At 51.9% G+C, this 14956-nt stretch overlaps 1 protein-coding gene and 1 long non-coding RNA gene across 4 annotated transcripts in view; both read left to right on the top strand.

The window, feature by feature from the left end:
• CSNK1G2 (casein kinase 1 gamma 2) overlaps window positions 1-13205 on the top strand; it is a 56698-nt gene extending 43493 nt beyond the window's left edge. For 2 of the 3 annotated variants that reach the window (XM_083421726.1, XM_083421727.1), the window contains exons 7-12: window positions 156-241; window positions 749-833; window positions 2721-2869; window positions 4416-4499; window positions 12043-12149; window positions 12469-13205. In XM_083421726.1, the coding sequence (XP_083277852.1) occupies window positions 156-241; window positions 749-833; window positions 2721-2869; window positions 4416-4499; window positions 12043-12149; window positions 12469-12523 (566 nt within the window). In that variant the 3' untranslated portion in view covers window positions 12524-13205. Of the gene's footprint in view, window positions 1-155; window positions 242-748; window positions 834-2720; window positions 2870-4415; window positions 4500-7309; window positions 7418-12042; window positions 12150-12468 lie in introns of all 3 variants that reach the window. The other variant, XM_083421725.1, reaches the window with a different exon arrangement.
• LOC310668676 lies at window positions 6303-6663 on the top strand. Its single transcript, XR_014506784.1, has 2 exons — window positions 6303-6503; window positions 6540-6663. It is a non-coding gene; the product is annotated as an uncharacterized lncRNA (long non-coding RNA).
• Window positions 13206-14956: the final 1751 nt, after the last annotated feature.

Raw genomic sequence — 14956 nt, forward strand, 5'->3', positions numbered from 1 at the left:
ATTTTGCACTCTTCCTGTTAATTAATTTAATTCTGCATAGTGCATCAGTTTCATCCTCCAATCTTCTTTTGTTCTTTGGGTTTTAAAAAGAAAAGAAGTTTCTGAAATGATGACCACGCCGAAACTGAAAATGTCCTCTGTTGTCTCTTTCACAGAACAAAGTCGCAGGGACGACCTGGAGGCGTTAGGTCATATGTTCATGTACTTCCTCCGGGGGAGCCTGCCCTGGCAGGGCCTGAAGGTGAGTTTCGCTGTGGAAATGGAAGAGCTTTTTCTCAACCGCCACTGAGCCTCTTGGGCTTGCCAATCGGAAGGTTGGCGGTTCGAATCCCCGTGACGGGGTGAGCTCCCGTTGCTCGGTCCCTGCTCCTGCCCACCTAGCAGTTTGAAAGCACGTGAAAGTGCAAGTAGATAAATAGGCACCACTCCGGCGGGAAGGTAAACGGCATTTCCGTGTGCTGCTCTGGTTCGCCAGAAGTGGCTTAGTCATGCTGGCCACATGACCCGGAAGCTGTACGCCGGCTCCCTCGGCCAATAAAGCGAGATGAGCGCCGCAACCCCAGAGTTGGCCACGACTGGACCTAATGGTCAGGGGTCCCTTTACCTTTACCTTACATATCCCCCCCCCCAAAAGAATCTTAATCTTTTCACACGTCCACCACATGTGGATCATGTCACCTTTATTTCCTCCACATCTCCAACAAGCATTTGCCAAATTCTCATTCCCCACCCCAAATTCTCATTGCAGGCGGACACGCTGAAGGAGCGATACCAGAAGATTGGCGATACCAAAAGAGCCACCCCCGTCGAAGTGCTGTGCGAAAACTTCCCTGGTAAGGACTGGGCGGGGGGGGGGGAGGAATGACTACTGGCTTGGGTGTGATTCCTGCGTAGAAGGGGGTCAGACTGGATGACCCCCTGGGGTGTGTGTGTGTCCCTTTCTTAGCCCTACGATTCTGCAACCTTTCTTAGAGTAAAGTCGCGGAGGGAGTGGGAGGAGGCAAGCGTCCACAAAAACCGGCCTCTGAATAGAACCTCCATGTTCAGGAACACTCTACCGCCATTCAAGCAGTTGGTCCCTTACCTTTCCCGCCCCGCCCTGGCCACAGTGATCCATGCGACGGTCCCCTCCAGGCTTGACTACTGTAATTCGCTCTACGCGGGGCTGCCCTTGAAGCTGTCCCAGAAACTCCAGCGGGTGCAGAATGCTGCAGCGAGGCTCCTCACGGGGTCTCTGCCATGGGAGCATATTCACCCAGTGCTTTTCCAGCTGCACTGGCTCCCGGTGGAGTACAGGGTCAGATTTAAGGTGCTGCTTTTGACCTTTAAAGCCCTTCACGGCCTAGGACCCTCGTACCTACGGGACCGCCTCTCCCGGTCTGCCCCACGGAGAGCCTCAAGGTCCATAAATAACAACACCCTAGTGGTCCCGGGCCCTAAGGAAGTCAGATTAGCCTCAACCAGAGGCAGGGCCTTTTCAGCACTGGCTCCGGCCTGGTGGAACGCTCTGCCTCATGAGACCAGGGCCCTGCGGGATCTGATTTCTTTCCGCAGGGCCTGTAAGACAGAGTTGTTCCGCCTGGCCTTTGGCTTGGAATCAACTTGATCCCTTTCCCCGCTTTCCTTTTTCCTTTCTCCTTCTGTGAAGAGGCTGCATCTTGATGTTTTAATGTTGTATTTTAACCTTGTTTTTAAGTTGTATTCATTCAACTTGTTTTTATTATTGGTTGTTAGCCACCCTGAGTCCGGCCTTGACTGGGGAGGGTGGGGTATAAATAATAATAATAATAATAATAATAATAATAATAATAATAATAATAATTAAATCCCTGCTTCTTCAGGGTGGCATATGTTAGATGTTCCCTTTGGGTTCCTCTGTAAGGCTTCCTCGGGTGCATCCACGTGGCCACAAGGTGCCATGATGCCCTACAGGTGTGTTGCCGGACGCCAAGCTCTCAGCAGCCCCTGCATCGCTGACGGCAAGGGATGTTGGGAGAGACCCTCCGAATATCCCTGGGGGAAGGCCACCCAGCAACCCCGTAAAAGTCTGCTTGGAATACCCCACTGGCAAAAGTCTGATTTAAGCGCCCCCCAGCAAACAGACCCGGGTGGCGCTGTGGGTTAAACCCCAGAGCCTAGGACTTGCTGATCAGAAGGTCGGCGGTTCGAATCCCTGCAATGACGGGGTGAGCTCCCGTTGCTCGGTCCCTGCTCCTGCCAACCCAGCAGTTCGAAAGCACGTCAAAGTGCAAGTAGATAAATAGGTACCACTCCAGTGGGAAGATAAATGGTGTTTCTGTGCGCTGCTCTGGTTCGCCAGAAGCGGCTTAGTCCTGCTGGCCACATGACCCGGAAGCTGTACGCTGGCTCCCTTGGCCAGTAAAGCGAGATGAGCGCCGCAACCCCAGAGTCAGCCACGACTGGACCTAATGGTCAGGGGTCCCTTTACCTTTACCCAGCACACAGATCTCACGCTTCCGCTCTCCCTGCAGCAGAATTCCCCCAAACCTGGGTCTCCAGCTGTTTTTGAACTAGCTTGCAGGTCAGGAACGATGTGAATCGTAGCACCAAAGCGGCTGGAGAACCAGGTTTGGGAACCTTAAGTTTGCCCTGCCAATCCAGTTTAACCCTTTGGATTAGCTTCCCTTGGTGAGATTGCCTGTGCTCTGACCATTGGGCAACCGCTGCCTCTTCCGCCTTCCTCCCCTCCCCTCCCGCAGAGGAGATGGCCACGTACCTCCGCTACGTCCGCCGCCTGGACTTCTTTGAGAAGCCGGACTACGACTACTTAAGGAAACTCTTCACGGACCTCTTTGACCGGAACGGCTACGTCTTTGATTATGAATACGACTGGGCAGGGAAGCCTTTAGTGAGTTGGGGGGTTTTTGGGGGGGGGGAGCGGCTGGCTTTGGGTTGGAGAACTGAGGGGCCGCATTTGCTCCTAGGCAGCCCTTTTGAGGGCCGGAGCAAATGCAGGCAGATGCAACTCTTGACCCTTAAAAACCACAGGGGGATTTTTAAAAAATCAGCGATATTTTTTCCCTTTCTCCTCCTGTGATGAGGCTGCATTTTAATGTTTTAATGTTGTATTTTAATCTTGTTTTTAAGTTGTATTCATTCCACTTGTTTTTATTATTGGTTGTTAGCCGCCCTGAGCCCGGCCTTGGCTGGGGAGGGTGGAGTATAAATAATTTATTTTTCTTAAATTATTATTATTATTATTATTATTATTACAGTGGTACCCCGCAAGACGAATGCCTCGCAAGACGGAAAACCCGCTAGACGAAAGGGTTTTCCATTTTTCGATGCACTTCGCAGGACGAATTTCCCTATGGGCTTGCTTCGCAAGACGAAAATGTCTTGCGAGTTGCTGCGATTTTTTTCCGCTCCCCACACCCTTTTTCTAAGCCGCTAAACCACTAATAGCCTTTTACCAGCTTATCCGCTAATCCCTTAAGCCTTTAATAGCCGCTAATAGCCGCTAAACCGCTAATAGCCGCTAAACCGTTAAGCCGCTAATAGGGTTGCTTCGCAAGACGAAAAAACTGCTAGACAAAGAGACTCACGGAACAAATTAATTTCGTCTTGCGAGGCACCACTGTAATTTTGTAAAGTTGTTCATTCTGCGTTTGAACACCTCTGGATATATCGCCGCCAAATTTTGCTGGACACAGGTGGACACCATGTTGAATCAAAGCTCCCTTTGCGGGCCTTTCAAAACGGCAATTATGTCCACCATATTTTGCACGGTGGTTCCTGAGATCAGAGAGCAGGAGTTTGCCTATATGTGTTGGAACCTTTTGAAACGGTGGTGATTTGAAGCTGCGCAGGTTGTTTGATTCCTTAGAAATCTCAAGCGGGTGGGTGGAGAGAGGGAAAAGAAATTTCTCTCTTTTTAGATCATTGTTGAGTTGGAAGGGACCCGCAAGGGTCATCTAGACCAACCCCCCGAAATATAGCAATTATCGAATTCCGAATGGACCTTTGCTTCAAGATGTCCAAGGAAAGAGAGCCCATCAGCTCTTAACACCTCTCTCAAATTTCTATCCTCTCCCCCTTTATTCAGCTTTTCCCCAAACTTCTCCACCCATTTGGGAGGGGCTGTGGCTCTGTGACAGATCAGCTGCTTGGATTGCAGAAGGCAGCAACCCCTGATTTCTCCCAAGTATGGCTGGGAATACCCCCCCCCCACACCCCACTCTGATACAGAAGAAAACATTTTGGATCAATTAGACAGTCAGACTCTTAATCTTGGGGTCCTGGGTTCGAATCTCGGGCAAAAGATTTCTGCATCGCAAGGGGTTGGGCTGGATGACCCTCGGGGTCCCTTCCAAGCCTGCGATTTACAAAGGAGCGCGGTACCGTCGACGTTCCCGATCTCACGCTCCCGTCTCCTTTTCCTCCCCTCTTTGCAGCCGACCCCTATTGGCACAATTCAGAGTGATTTACAAGCCCAGGCTCCAAACAGGGAAAAAACTCAACAGTACATGAAACAGCAGGTAAGTGGGGTTCTTCCCCCCCCCCCCCGCATGCCCCAGGGGTCCATATTGGGGTGTGGGGCAGTTAGAGGGGTGGTGATGGGGTGGGAGAAGAGGCCAGCCAGAGCCTGAGTGAGTGGTGGGCAAGCCTGCAAAGTTCCTCCACTTCTGCCAAAACAGGGAGAGAATGGGGATCACGGAGGGGTAAGGCTGCCAAATTTGGCCTGCCTGGGGCTTAGGTGAACAATGAGGGCCAGCTCCTTGCGGAGGCAGGAGCAGAGGCTTGGCGCCACCTGGTGGGAAGAGACGGAGGCGCCTCGGTGTCGGAGGAAAAGTCCTTCCTGAATAGGAGTGAGCGTGATGGTTGCCTGGGTGTGGCGGGAAAGCGTTGGTCCATAGATCTTAGTTCTGCCTACACTGACTGGCAGCAGATCTGCAGAGAGGGCTGTTTCCCTTTCAACAACCGGAATTAATGGCTTGCTTTCAACGGGTATGCAAAGGATTGATCCCGTGTCCTTCTGCACGCAAAAACAAAAGCAGATTCTAGTCCTCACGGTGTTGAACGATGGGAAGGTGCAGAGCTGCCTTCTAGCAAAGTTTTGGGGCTCCAGGACAGGGACAGACTTAACCTGGGATGCCGGGGTTTTGAACCTGCAACCTTCTTCAAGCTAAGCAGGTGCTCTGACCCCTGAGTTGATTTGCTAGGGACATAGCCTTATTCTGAGTCAGCCCTCGGGTCTGTCTAGATCAGGCATGGCTAAACTTGGCCCTCCAGCTGTTCTGGGACTACAACTCCCATCATCCCTAGCGAACAGAACCAGTGGTCAGGGATGATGGGAGCTGTAGTCCCCAAAAACAGCTGGAGGGCCAAGTTAGGCCATGCCTGGTCTAGAACAAGGTTTCCCAAACTTGGGTTTCCAGCTGTTTTGGGACTACAACTCCCAACATCCCTAGCTATGCGGCATGCAGAGGGCCGGGAGGCTGGGCTGTCTCCTTCCAGCGGCCCTGTGCAAAGATAATCACTTCTCCGACGTACCGTATTTTTCGCCCTATAGGACGCACTTTTTCCCCTCCAAAAATGAAGGAGAAATGTGTGTGCGTCTTATGGGGCGAATGCAGGCTTTCGCTGAAGCCTGGAGAGCGAGAGGGGTCGGTGTGCACTGACCCCTCTCGCTCTCCAGGCTTCAGGAGAGCGCCAGCCCCACAAGGTCGGGGGACAGAGGGAGGCGGAACGCCGCCATCCCGCTGTCTCTCAAAGTGGTTTGGAGGCTGACAGTGGGGAGACCCCGCCGCCAGCTCCGCAAGCTCCGGGGACAGTGGGGAGGCGCAGCGTGTCTTCCCGCTGTCCCCGGACCCGATCTGAAGGCGGGCGGCGGGGAGAAGGGCAGTTCTCCCCGCTCCCGGCCCCACAAGCGCCTGGGGGGGAAATAATTTTTTCCCCCTTTATTTCCCCCCCAAAAAAACATGGTGCGTCCTATGGGCCGGTGCGTCCTATGGGGCGAAAAATACGGTAAATCAGCAACCCGGGCTTCAAAGCCAAGGGACACTATCAGCAGATCGAACTGCGCACACAGGATAGGTGTGAGGCTTGGGGAAGCATACTCCAACTACAGATTTATTAATCATAAAGCAGGACAAAGAAACACGTCGTCTCTCTCTCGTGTCATCTCAGAGAGAAAAGCAAAAGCTATACACCCAACGGAAGTTCCCAGCAAGCTGCGCTGGAATGTAAACAGACATGTGACATGTAACAATCCCACCTCTGTTCCTTAAGGTGGAATGGAATTCTCATCCCTAGCTAACAGGACCAGTGGTCAGGGATGATGGGAAATGTAGTCCAAAAACAAACTGGGGACCCAAGTTTGGGAAATGGTGCTCTAAATCCAAAGTCCTTTGGGGATCTTTGTGCCATTTCATTGAATCATAGAATCGTAGAGTTGGAGGGGACACCGAGGGGTCATCTAGCCCAACCCCCCGAAATGCAGGAATTCACAATGTGTGTTTTGAGAGTGACCTGGTGTGTGTGTGTGTGTGTGTGTGTGTGTACACACCTATCCCTAGCATCTTTCTAAGGCCATGCCATTTGTCAAGAGTTTCCCAAACTTGGGTCTCCGGCTGTTCTGGGACTACGATTCCCATCATCCCTGACCCTGCTAGTAAAGCATTCTGGGATTTGTAGTCCCCCCCCCCCCAAAAAAAAAACAGCCAGAGACTCACATTTGGTAAACCCTGTGTTTGGAGGCACACCTGCCCTGAAACTCGGCAGCGGCTGCGAATCTAACAGGGTTTGGTCATGGGGGCTCCGATCGCTGTCCCCTTCCCTTCCGGATGGTGGCGGTCACTCTCAGGGTTGGGGTACCTGTGGCGTTGCAGGTATCGGGGTGCCAACAACCGGCAGCCATTAGGGACGCTGGGAGCTGGAGGCCAGCCAGGCTGGGACCCCCCCCCCCTTGCAAGACAAGAAGGGGCAGCAGGGGGCAGAACCATTATCCCTCCAGAGGTGCCTTCCTTTCCGAGAAAGTGGGGGGCTTATCTTTTCAATTCAGGGATGGAGGAGGGTGCCCTTGAGCCCAGTGGGCGGTCGAGGTTGGGAGTCGTAGTTCAGCCGCCCCCGGTGTCCCCCACGCCCCCTGCCCCTCTTCTGGGGGAATTTGCGTCCAGGCGTGTTTTATATTCTTTCGTTTTGCATGCTTTTTCGTTTTGTTTTTTCTTCCTTTCTCTCTTTCCCTCTTCCCTCTTTGTCGCCTCTCCCCACAACCCCGCCATCTTTTTCTGACCCCTCTCTCGCCTTTGTCACCCCCCCCTTTCGTCTCCCCCCCCCCCGTCGCTAGCAGTCCCCCGAGGGGACGGAGGTGTGGGACCCTCAGGCTGGCCAGCAGCCTGCCGAGGAAGCCCTAGGAGCCCACCTTGCGGCCAGCAGGCTTGGGGGGTCCGTGCAGGTACATTAGAGGGGCGTATGGGGTAGGGTGTGGGGCTGGCAGGGGGGTGGGCATGACCTGCAAACCGCTGTCCAAGCCCCATTGGCACCTGCAAACATTGGCACTGCTCTTGGGACTCAGCTTCCACCAGTTCGTCCATGGCAGTGTGCCTACTCTTGAGTAGGACTTGCGTGGGCTGCCACCCTCTCTTTAGGCCCTGCTGCTTTCTCTTACCTGTGCCCCCCACCCCCAGTGTTGCTTGGAGAAAATGAGTGCACAGCTCTTCCCTTGGTGGTGAATCGGGTCCGCCTATGTGTTCGCCCCTGTCTCTGCCTGTGTCCACGCATGATGTGCCCCCCCCCCCATTTTTCTGGGAAGGGGGCTAGTGCGAAACGTTCCCGGATCTCTAGTGGAAATATTGCAAGCCGACCCGGGGGGGGGGGCGCATTACACCGATAAATCCTACTTGGAGTACACGCGCAGATATTACTAGGACTCGTGCCTGTTGACTCCAGTGGGTCTACTCTTGAGTAGGACTAAGGTTGGATGCAGCCCAGCGTCTGTTCTCCTCCCCGCCGCCCCCCATGGCAAACTTATTTGGTGAAGACGGGGAGCGTGGGTGTGGGTATTTTTTATTTTTAAAGAAAACCTCCTGTCTGTTTTACTTATTTCATAAAACCTACATACCATTTGATAATTAAAAAAAAAAACCTCACAAAACTGTTTAGAAACAGAATAAAATTATATATACCGTATTTTTTGCTGTATAAGACTCACTTTTTCCCTCCTAAAAAGTAAGGGGAAATGTGTGTGCGTCTTATGGAGCGAATGCAGGCTGCACGGCTATCCCAGAAGCCAGAACAGCAAGAGGGATTGCTGCTTTCGCTGCGCAGTGATCCCTCTTGCTGTTCTGGCTTCTGAGATTCAGAATATTTCTTTTCTTGTTTTCCTCCTCAAAAAACCAGGTGTGTCTTGTGGTCTGGTGCATCTTACAGAGCGAAAAATACGGTATTTATTTACACCCCCCCCCCCAAAGAATTCAGGGATTCTCTCTCTGTCATTGCAAATCTGCAGCAGAGTTTTATGAAGGTGGGTTTTCTGTTGTGACAGCAACTTGTTCCCTGAGAGGCATGATTCAGAAAAAAAAACACTGCTATTTTCTATAAGCAAACCCAGAATGAGGGATAACGTTTCACTATTGACAGGGTTGATTTTCTTCCAGGACCTTGGTTTCAAGAGTTCAGCGAGATATCCTTCCAGCTTTTGCCATTTATTACCGAATACATATGACAAAGATTTCATTTTCTTATCACAGCATGAATAACAATAACAATAATATATGACATTATTTAAGAATAGTATTAACAATAACAATGTTAATAATAATAATGTTTAACAGCCACAATAATAATATCCCTGTCCCCTACAGAACCCCACTGTCGGCACAGCCTTTTCTGTAAGAGGCAAGAGCTCTGGAATGCCGTAAACGGGAAACTAAAATTGTACAAGCTTTGTCCTGTTGCAGTGTTTTGGGATATTAATTGTCCGCAAAGGAATTTTAGAGACTGAAGGAAGCTGTTCTCAGACGAGGGGCTAGAGAAGAGAAGTTGGGGCGTGTAATGGAATATTTTTTTGGGGGGGGGGGAATATTCGTGAACACCCAGAAAGTGCTAAACATGGTTTCCGGCAGTGGTTTCTTAATCTTTACAGGTTTGCACATGAAATTCAGAATTTCTAATGTTAAGACTGAAAACCTGGGGTTCCGTTTGGTTTTCAGTTCATCTTCCGATGTTCTTAAAAGCCAGAACCATGTAATGCAGCGAGAGCCACAAAAATGTTTTCTGGATAAAGCTAATAGCAAGGTGGTGTTTCTGGTTCAACGCCCGGCCTTGAGAGGGATTTGAACCACACCCACAGTTCTCTCTAAAAAGTGGACTATAAACCTGGTTGGTTGCAGCTGTCCTGTGATTGAGTATGTTCTTTGAGGAACCCCTGTGTGGTACTAAGAATAATGGTTTGAAAATGAGCCAGCCTTTTACAGTAATGTACCCTCTCATCCCTCAAGTTCAGATCTGGGCTGCTTGCAGATTTTGCCCAGTGCAGCCTGGCTCAACTGAATTGAATTTTATTATTACAGTCACAGACCAGTTCCGGCTCACTAACAATATCAGGAAAATCATAAAACACAACAGGAATACATTGAATTGCAATTGGGTATAACAGAGACAATACAGATATAAAGGTAAAGGGACCCCTGACCATTAGGTCCAGTTGTGGCCCGACTCTGGGGTTGCAGCACTCATCTCGCTTTACTGGCCGAGGGAGCCGGCGTACAGCTTCCGGGTCATGTGGCCAGCAGGACTAAGCCGCTCCTGGGGAACCAGAGCAGCGCACAGAAACGCCGTTTACCTTCCCGCCAGAGCGGTACTTATTTATCTACTTGCACTTTGACATGCTTTTGAACTGCTAGGTGGGCAGGAGCAGGGACCGAGCAACGGGAGCTCACCCCGTCATTGCGGGGATTCGAACCGCCGACCTTCTAATCAGCAAGTCCTAGGCTCTGTGGTTTAACCCACGTTGCCACCCGTGTCCCTAATACAGATATAAAGGTAAAGGTACCCCTGCCCATACGGGCCAGTCTTGACAGACTAGGGTTGTGCGCTCATCTCACTCAAGAGGCCGGGGGCCAGCGCTGTCCGGAGACACATCCGGGTCACGTGGCCAGCGTGACATCGCTGCTCTGGTGAGCGGTACCTATTTATCTACTTGCACTTAGGGGTGCTTTCGAACTGCTAGGTTGGCAGGCGCTGGGACCGAGCGACGGGAGCGCACCCCGCCGCGGGGATTCGAATCGCTGACCTTTCGATCGGCAAGCCCTAGGCACTGAGGCTTTTACCCACAGCGCCACCCGCGTCCCTCCAATACAGATATAGCAGCAGTTAAAAATATATATTAAATCTTGATCACTTGTCATTTAAAACCTTAATCATTTTGGTAGTACAGCTTGTTCCCTAAGTTTTATGGCAGTCGCACAGAATTTGGCCACCCTTAGCATGATCTCTAGATCCTTGTCCTCTATCAGGAGTTTTAGACATTGAAGTTTCGGACCCATTTGGAGATTTTTGTATAACAGGAGTGATAAATACCGAGCGTATATCCCCGTAGAAACGGCAGTGTAACAAGACATGAGAGACAGTTTCTACCTCCATCAAGCCGCAGGGGCAGATTCATTCCACGTATGGTTTACCCTCGAATCTGCCCAGCCTGGCTCAACACCAACCAGGGTCTGTGCACAGCGGCCGATCTCCTGCCACCCCCCCCCCCAGCAATCAGAAACCATGGCTTGGCTTGCAAACGAAGGCAGCCAGGTTGCTCTCCTTGCACCAGGCATCAAAGCGAAGCCTCGGGAAGGAAGAGTGCCCGACTCCGGATTTCTTCCCCCAATCCACGGTTTGCAGGGAGTAGCCAAACCCTGTGGCTTGCAGTGCAAGCGGTTTCGAAACCTTGTGGAAAAATGTCTTTGGACTTTTTGACTCTGCACCCCACATTTCTACCCAAATCGGGTCGCTGCTCATCTCCGAACCAAAAAGGGCTCAGCATCTGCCCTTGAATTCTTTGCTTTGAATCCCGACAAGACACAAGTACTGTTCTTGGGGGACAGGGGGTGGGCAGGTGTGGAGGACTTCCTGCTCCTGAATGGGGTAACTGTGCCCCTGAAGGACCAGGTGCGCAGCCTGGGAGTCATTTTGGACTCACAGCTGTCCATGGAGGTGCAGGTCAATTCTGTGTCCAGGGCAGCTGTTTATTAGCTCCATCTAGTACGCAGGATGAGGCCCTTCCTGCCCACGGACTGTCTCTCCAGAGTGGTGCATGCTCTGGTTATCTCCCGCTTGGACTACTGCAATGCGCTCTATGTGGGGCTTCGTTTGAAGGTGACCCGGAAACTACAACTAATCCAGAATGCGGCAGCTAGACTGGGGACTGGGGGCGGCCGCCGAGACCACATAACACCGGTCTTGAAAGACCTACATTGGCTCCCAGTACGTTTCTGAGCACAATTCAAAGTGTTGGTGCTGACCTTGAAAGCCCTAAACGGCCTCAGCCCAGTATCTCTGAAGGAGCGTCTCCACCTCCATCGTTCTGCCGGGACACTGAGGTCCAGCGCCGAGGGCCTTCTGGCAGTTCCCTCACTGCGAGAAGTGAAGTTACAGGGAACCGGGCAGAGGGCCTTCTTGGTAGTGGCGCCCGCCCTGTGGAACGCCCTCCCACCAGATGTCAAAGAGAAAAACAACTACCAGACCTTTAGAAGACATCTGAAGGCAGCCCTGTTCAGGGAAGCTTTTAATGTTTAATAGGTTATTGTATTTTAATATTCTGTTGGAGGCCGCCCAGAGTGGCTGGAGAAATCCAGCCAGATGGGCAGGGTACAAATTATTATTATTATTATTGCTGCTGCTACTTTTCACCGGAAAGGATTCGGCTCCCAATGCCAGGCTCAATGTCACGCACTGCGTTTGGGGGAGTCCTGTCCTGGGGCCAATGCACCCTGACCTCTGCATTTCTGTGCAAAACCCCAGAGGCAGAGGGGTGCAAGCACCGGGCACTCCCCCCCCCATCTCACCTGCCTCCTCTCCCTTCCTCCTCAGGTCATGAGTTCGACCAACGGGGAGCTGAACACAGATGACCCCACTGCCGGCCACTCAAATGCCCCCATCACCGCCCCCGCCGAGGTCGAGGTGGCTGATGACACTAAGTGAGTAAGCCAAGTCTTCTTGCGCGCGGGGGGGACGGGACACACCCAGAGTCTCGCTTGGCCTGGGGGAGGAAGCTCAGGTCCGACGCCCAAATCCAGCCCTGTTTTGCACCCCTGCATTGCAGCGGGTTGGACTAGATGACCTTGGGGGTGGAGAGGACTCTTCGAATTCGAACTCTGATTCCACAAGTGCTTTTGCCTCTTTCTGGAAGTGGCAGCAGGAGAGTTTTTCTCTTGTGCTCAGGCCCCGTCCGAGGTGCCCCGCTTGGGCCTGATCCGCCTGCAAGGCTCCTAACGCCCTCCTCTCCTCGATTCCCAGGTGCTGCTGTTTCTTCAAACGGAGGAAGAGGAAAACCATCCAGCGCCACAAGTGACGTGCTCTTGGCCGAGGCCGGCGTCCCCTCGGGACTACGTTTTCGCCCTCCGCCCCTCTTCCTTTTCACTTCCTGTCTGTGGATAATGGATCTTGATCCTTTGGTCGGATGGGAGAGGACGGGCCTTCTCCCCTCCGCCTGCTCCGGAGTCGCAAGGGGTCCGTGTGGCGTAAAGCCCGCCTTTGACTCCGCTCGCAGGCTCACCCGGGGAGAGGAGGGGAAGCCTCTCCCCCACTCTCCGCCTGAATATATATATATATTTCTTTTATTTCCTTTCCCCTTCCTCCAAGAGACACAGCAGCAGAGGGAAGCGGAACCGGCAGGAGGAGGAAGAAAAAGCACGTCGCTGAACTTTCCTTGGAAGTGCCCGCGCCCCTCCTTGGTTTTGCAGAGAGAAAAAAGCATTAACTATTTATGCAGCTGCCCCCCTCCAAGGGGGAAAAAAAACCCCACACTTGTCTGGGCTCTTCTCTCCCCCCTTCCTCACCTTGGTTTCACGGAATTATTTTTTTGGAAGCAAAAAAAGAACCCCGGGAATCAGTTCTTTGCAGAAGATTTGCTGGGACGATGCTGGGAATGTCAGCTGCAGCTAATATTCCCCCCCCCATCCCTCCTCTCCCCCCCCCCCCATTTTGCTGTTTCTTTGTCTCTTTAACTTAATTTAAAAATTGCATCTTAGTCATTGCGTTTGTGGGACAGTCTCCTTATTTTCTTTCTCCCCCTCCTTCCCTCTGTTTTTGTAGCGGTGCAAACTTTTTTGCATCATATATTTTTTTTATTTCATAAAGTATCTTTGTTTTAGATTTGTGCCCCCCCCCCCGGACACCCCTTCCCAACTCTCTTAAGTTTCTCCCCGCAACCCCTGCCGATTTAGTTGTGGCCAAGGTCCTTTTGTGGAGACAGAGGGAAGTCCCTGGGGTGCCCTCCCCGTCTCGAGCGCGGCTGGGGGGGGGGCAAAGTGGGGTTTCGCGTCTGGGGAGGAAAGCGGCTCGTTTACACTTCCGAATCTTCATTTCTCAATGCACTTTTTTTGGGTAGCAATACAAAGAAGCACCTGCGTCTTGGAATTAACCGGGCTTTAGAGAATTCTTTGGGGTTCGTTTTGCAGAAAGCTAGATTCTCCTTTAATTAAAAAAAAAAAGACCCACTGACTCGCTGGGGGTGGGTGGGGGGCCTTGGATCTCAGGAACAGCTGCCGGCCAAGATGAAACCCCAAAACGACTTCCATTGCTATGAGAAAATTGGGGGGGGGGGGAGTTCAGAAAGGAGAGGGTTTGGGGTGGCCAAAGCCAAAAATCAAAATCTGATCTTCGGGCGTCGAGCGTGGCCCCTAAAACTTCCGCCCGGAAGAGATATGTGGCGTAAGATCATAGGGAGGGGGTGGAAAGGAAACTTTGGCTGAACAAATTCATGTGAGGACAATCCACCCTGTTGTTTTTGTGCCCCCCCCCTCCAAATACAGATCAGACACAGTGACGAATTCCAGTGTCTGCTATAGCTGCAGTTTTAAATCTTGTGCATTTTGCTGCAGGGAGCAAGGAAATTCGTAGAAGCAGATTCCTTCCTTGGGGGTTGTTTTGGGGCGGTAGGGAGCGCGCCCCCCCCCTTCTGGGTTTCTTGGCCATCTTTAAATGCTGCCAAGGATGCTCCCAGTTAGGACCACACTTTGACGAAGGCCCCCATCTCTTCCAGCCAACCGGACCCCCACCACCGCCCTTCTAGGTCCTGCAAAGTTCCCGGGCACACTGGGGGGGGGGGGGTCCGTTACTTCCAAACAAGGACTGAGAAGCCTTGCTGCTTCTTTATAGACAAATATATTTTTATACAGAGAAGAAAGGGAGGGCACTGCCTCTCCTCGCACCTATTCCAGAGTAGCATGTTCTGCTTCCTTTAAATAAATAAAAATAGCCTGTCGTTGCCCCCCCCCCCACCCACAAATGTTGTAATCACGACACTTGTTAATGTCAGGCTATGGTTGGGTGAGGTGGGTGGGCTGTGATTAGACGGGCAGGGAAGGTTTTTTTGGGGGGGGGATCCTTGGTCTCTTGCACTAAATGGCACCCACGTCGCCCAAATTCTACGTGTCTTAAAACTGCCGCACCTCCTCACTAGTAATACCCCCCCGTTGCTTCAGTTCCCACTATCTGTTGTTCCCCCCCCCACAGAAAAAAAATACCCACCAAAAGCTGTGTATGCTTGCCCTCGTCTTGTTCACTTGATTGTGCTAGAGTCAAATTGGTTAACAGTGGGATTCAAGTTTCTAGTCCTCCTCGTTCCTGGACGGCAGGACCCCCCCCCTTCCCGCCGACCCCAAGTTGCGTTGGAGGGAGTTAGTGCCAGAATGCAAGGCCCACCCTGACCACCCCCCATGCCTCTCTCTACATCGGACCCCTTGCAAAAAGCCGAAATTTAAGTTTTCAGTTGTGTGTGCTT

Source organism: Podarcis tiliguerta (genome assembly GCF_965153285.1).
Source record: "Podarcis tiliguerta genome assembly, chromosome: 18".
Taxonomy (NCBI): domain Eukaryota; kingdom Metazoa; phylum Chordata; class Lepidosauria; order Squamata; family Lacertidae; genus Podarcis; species Podarcis tiliguerta.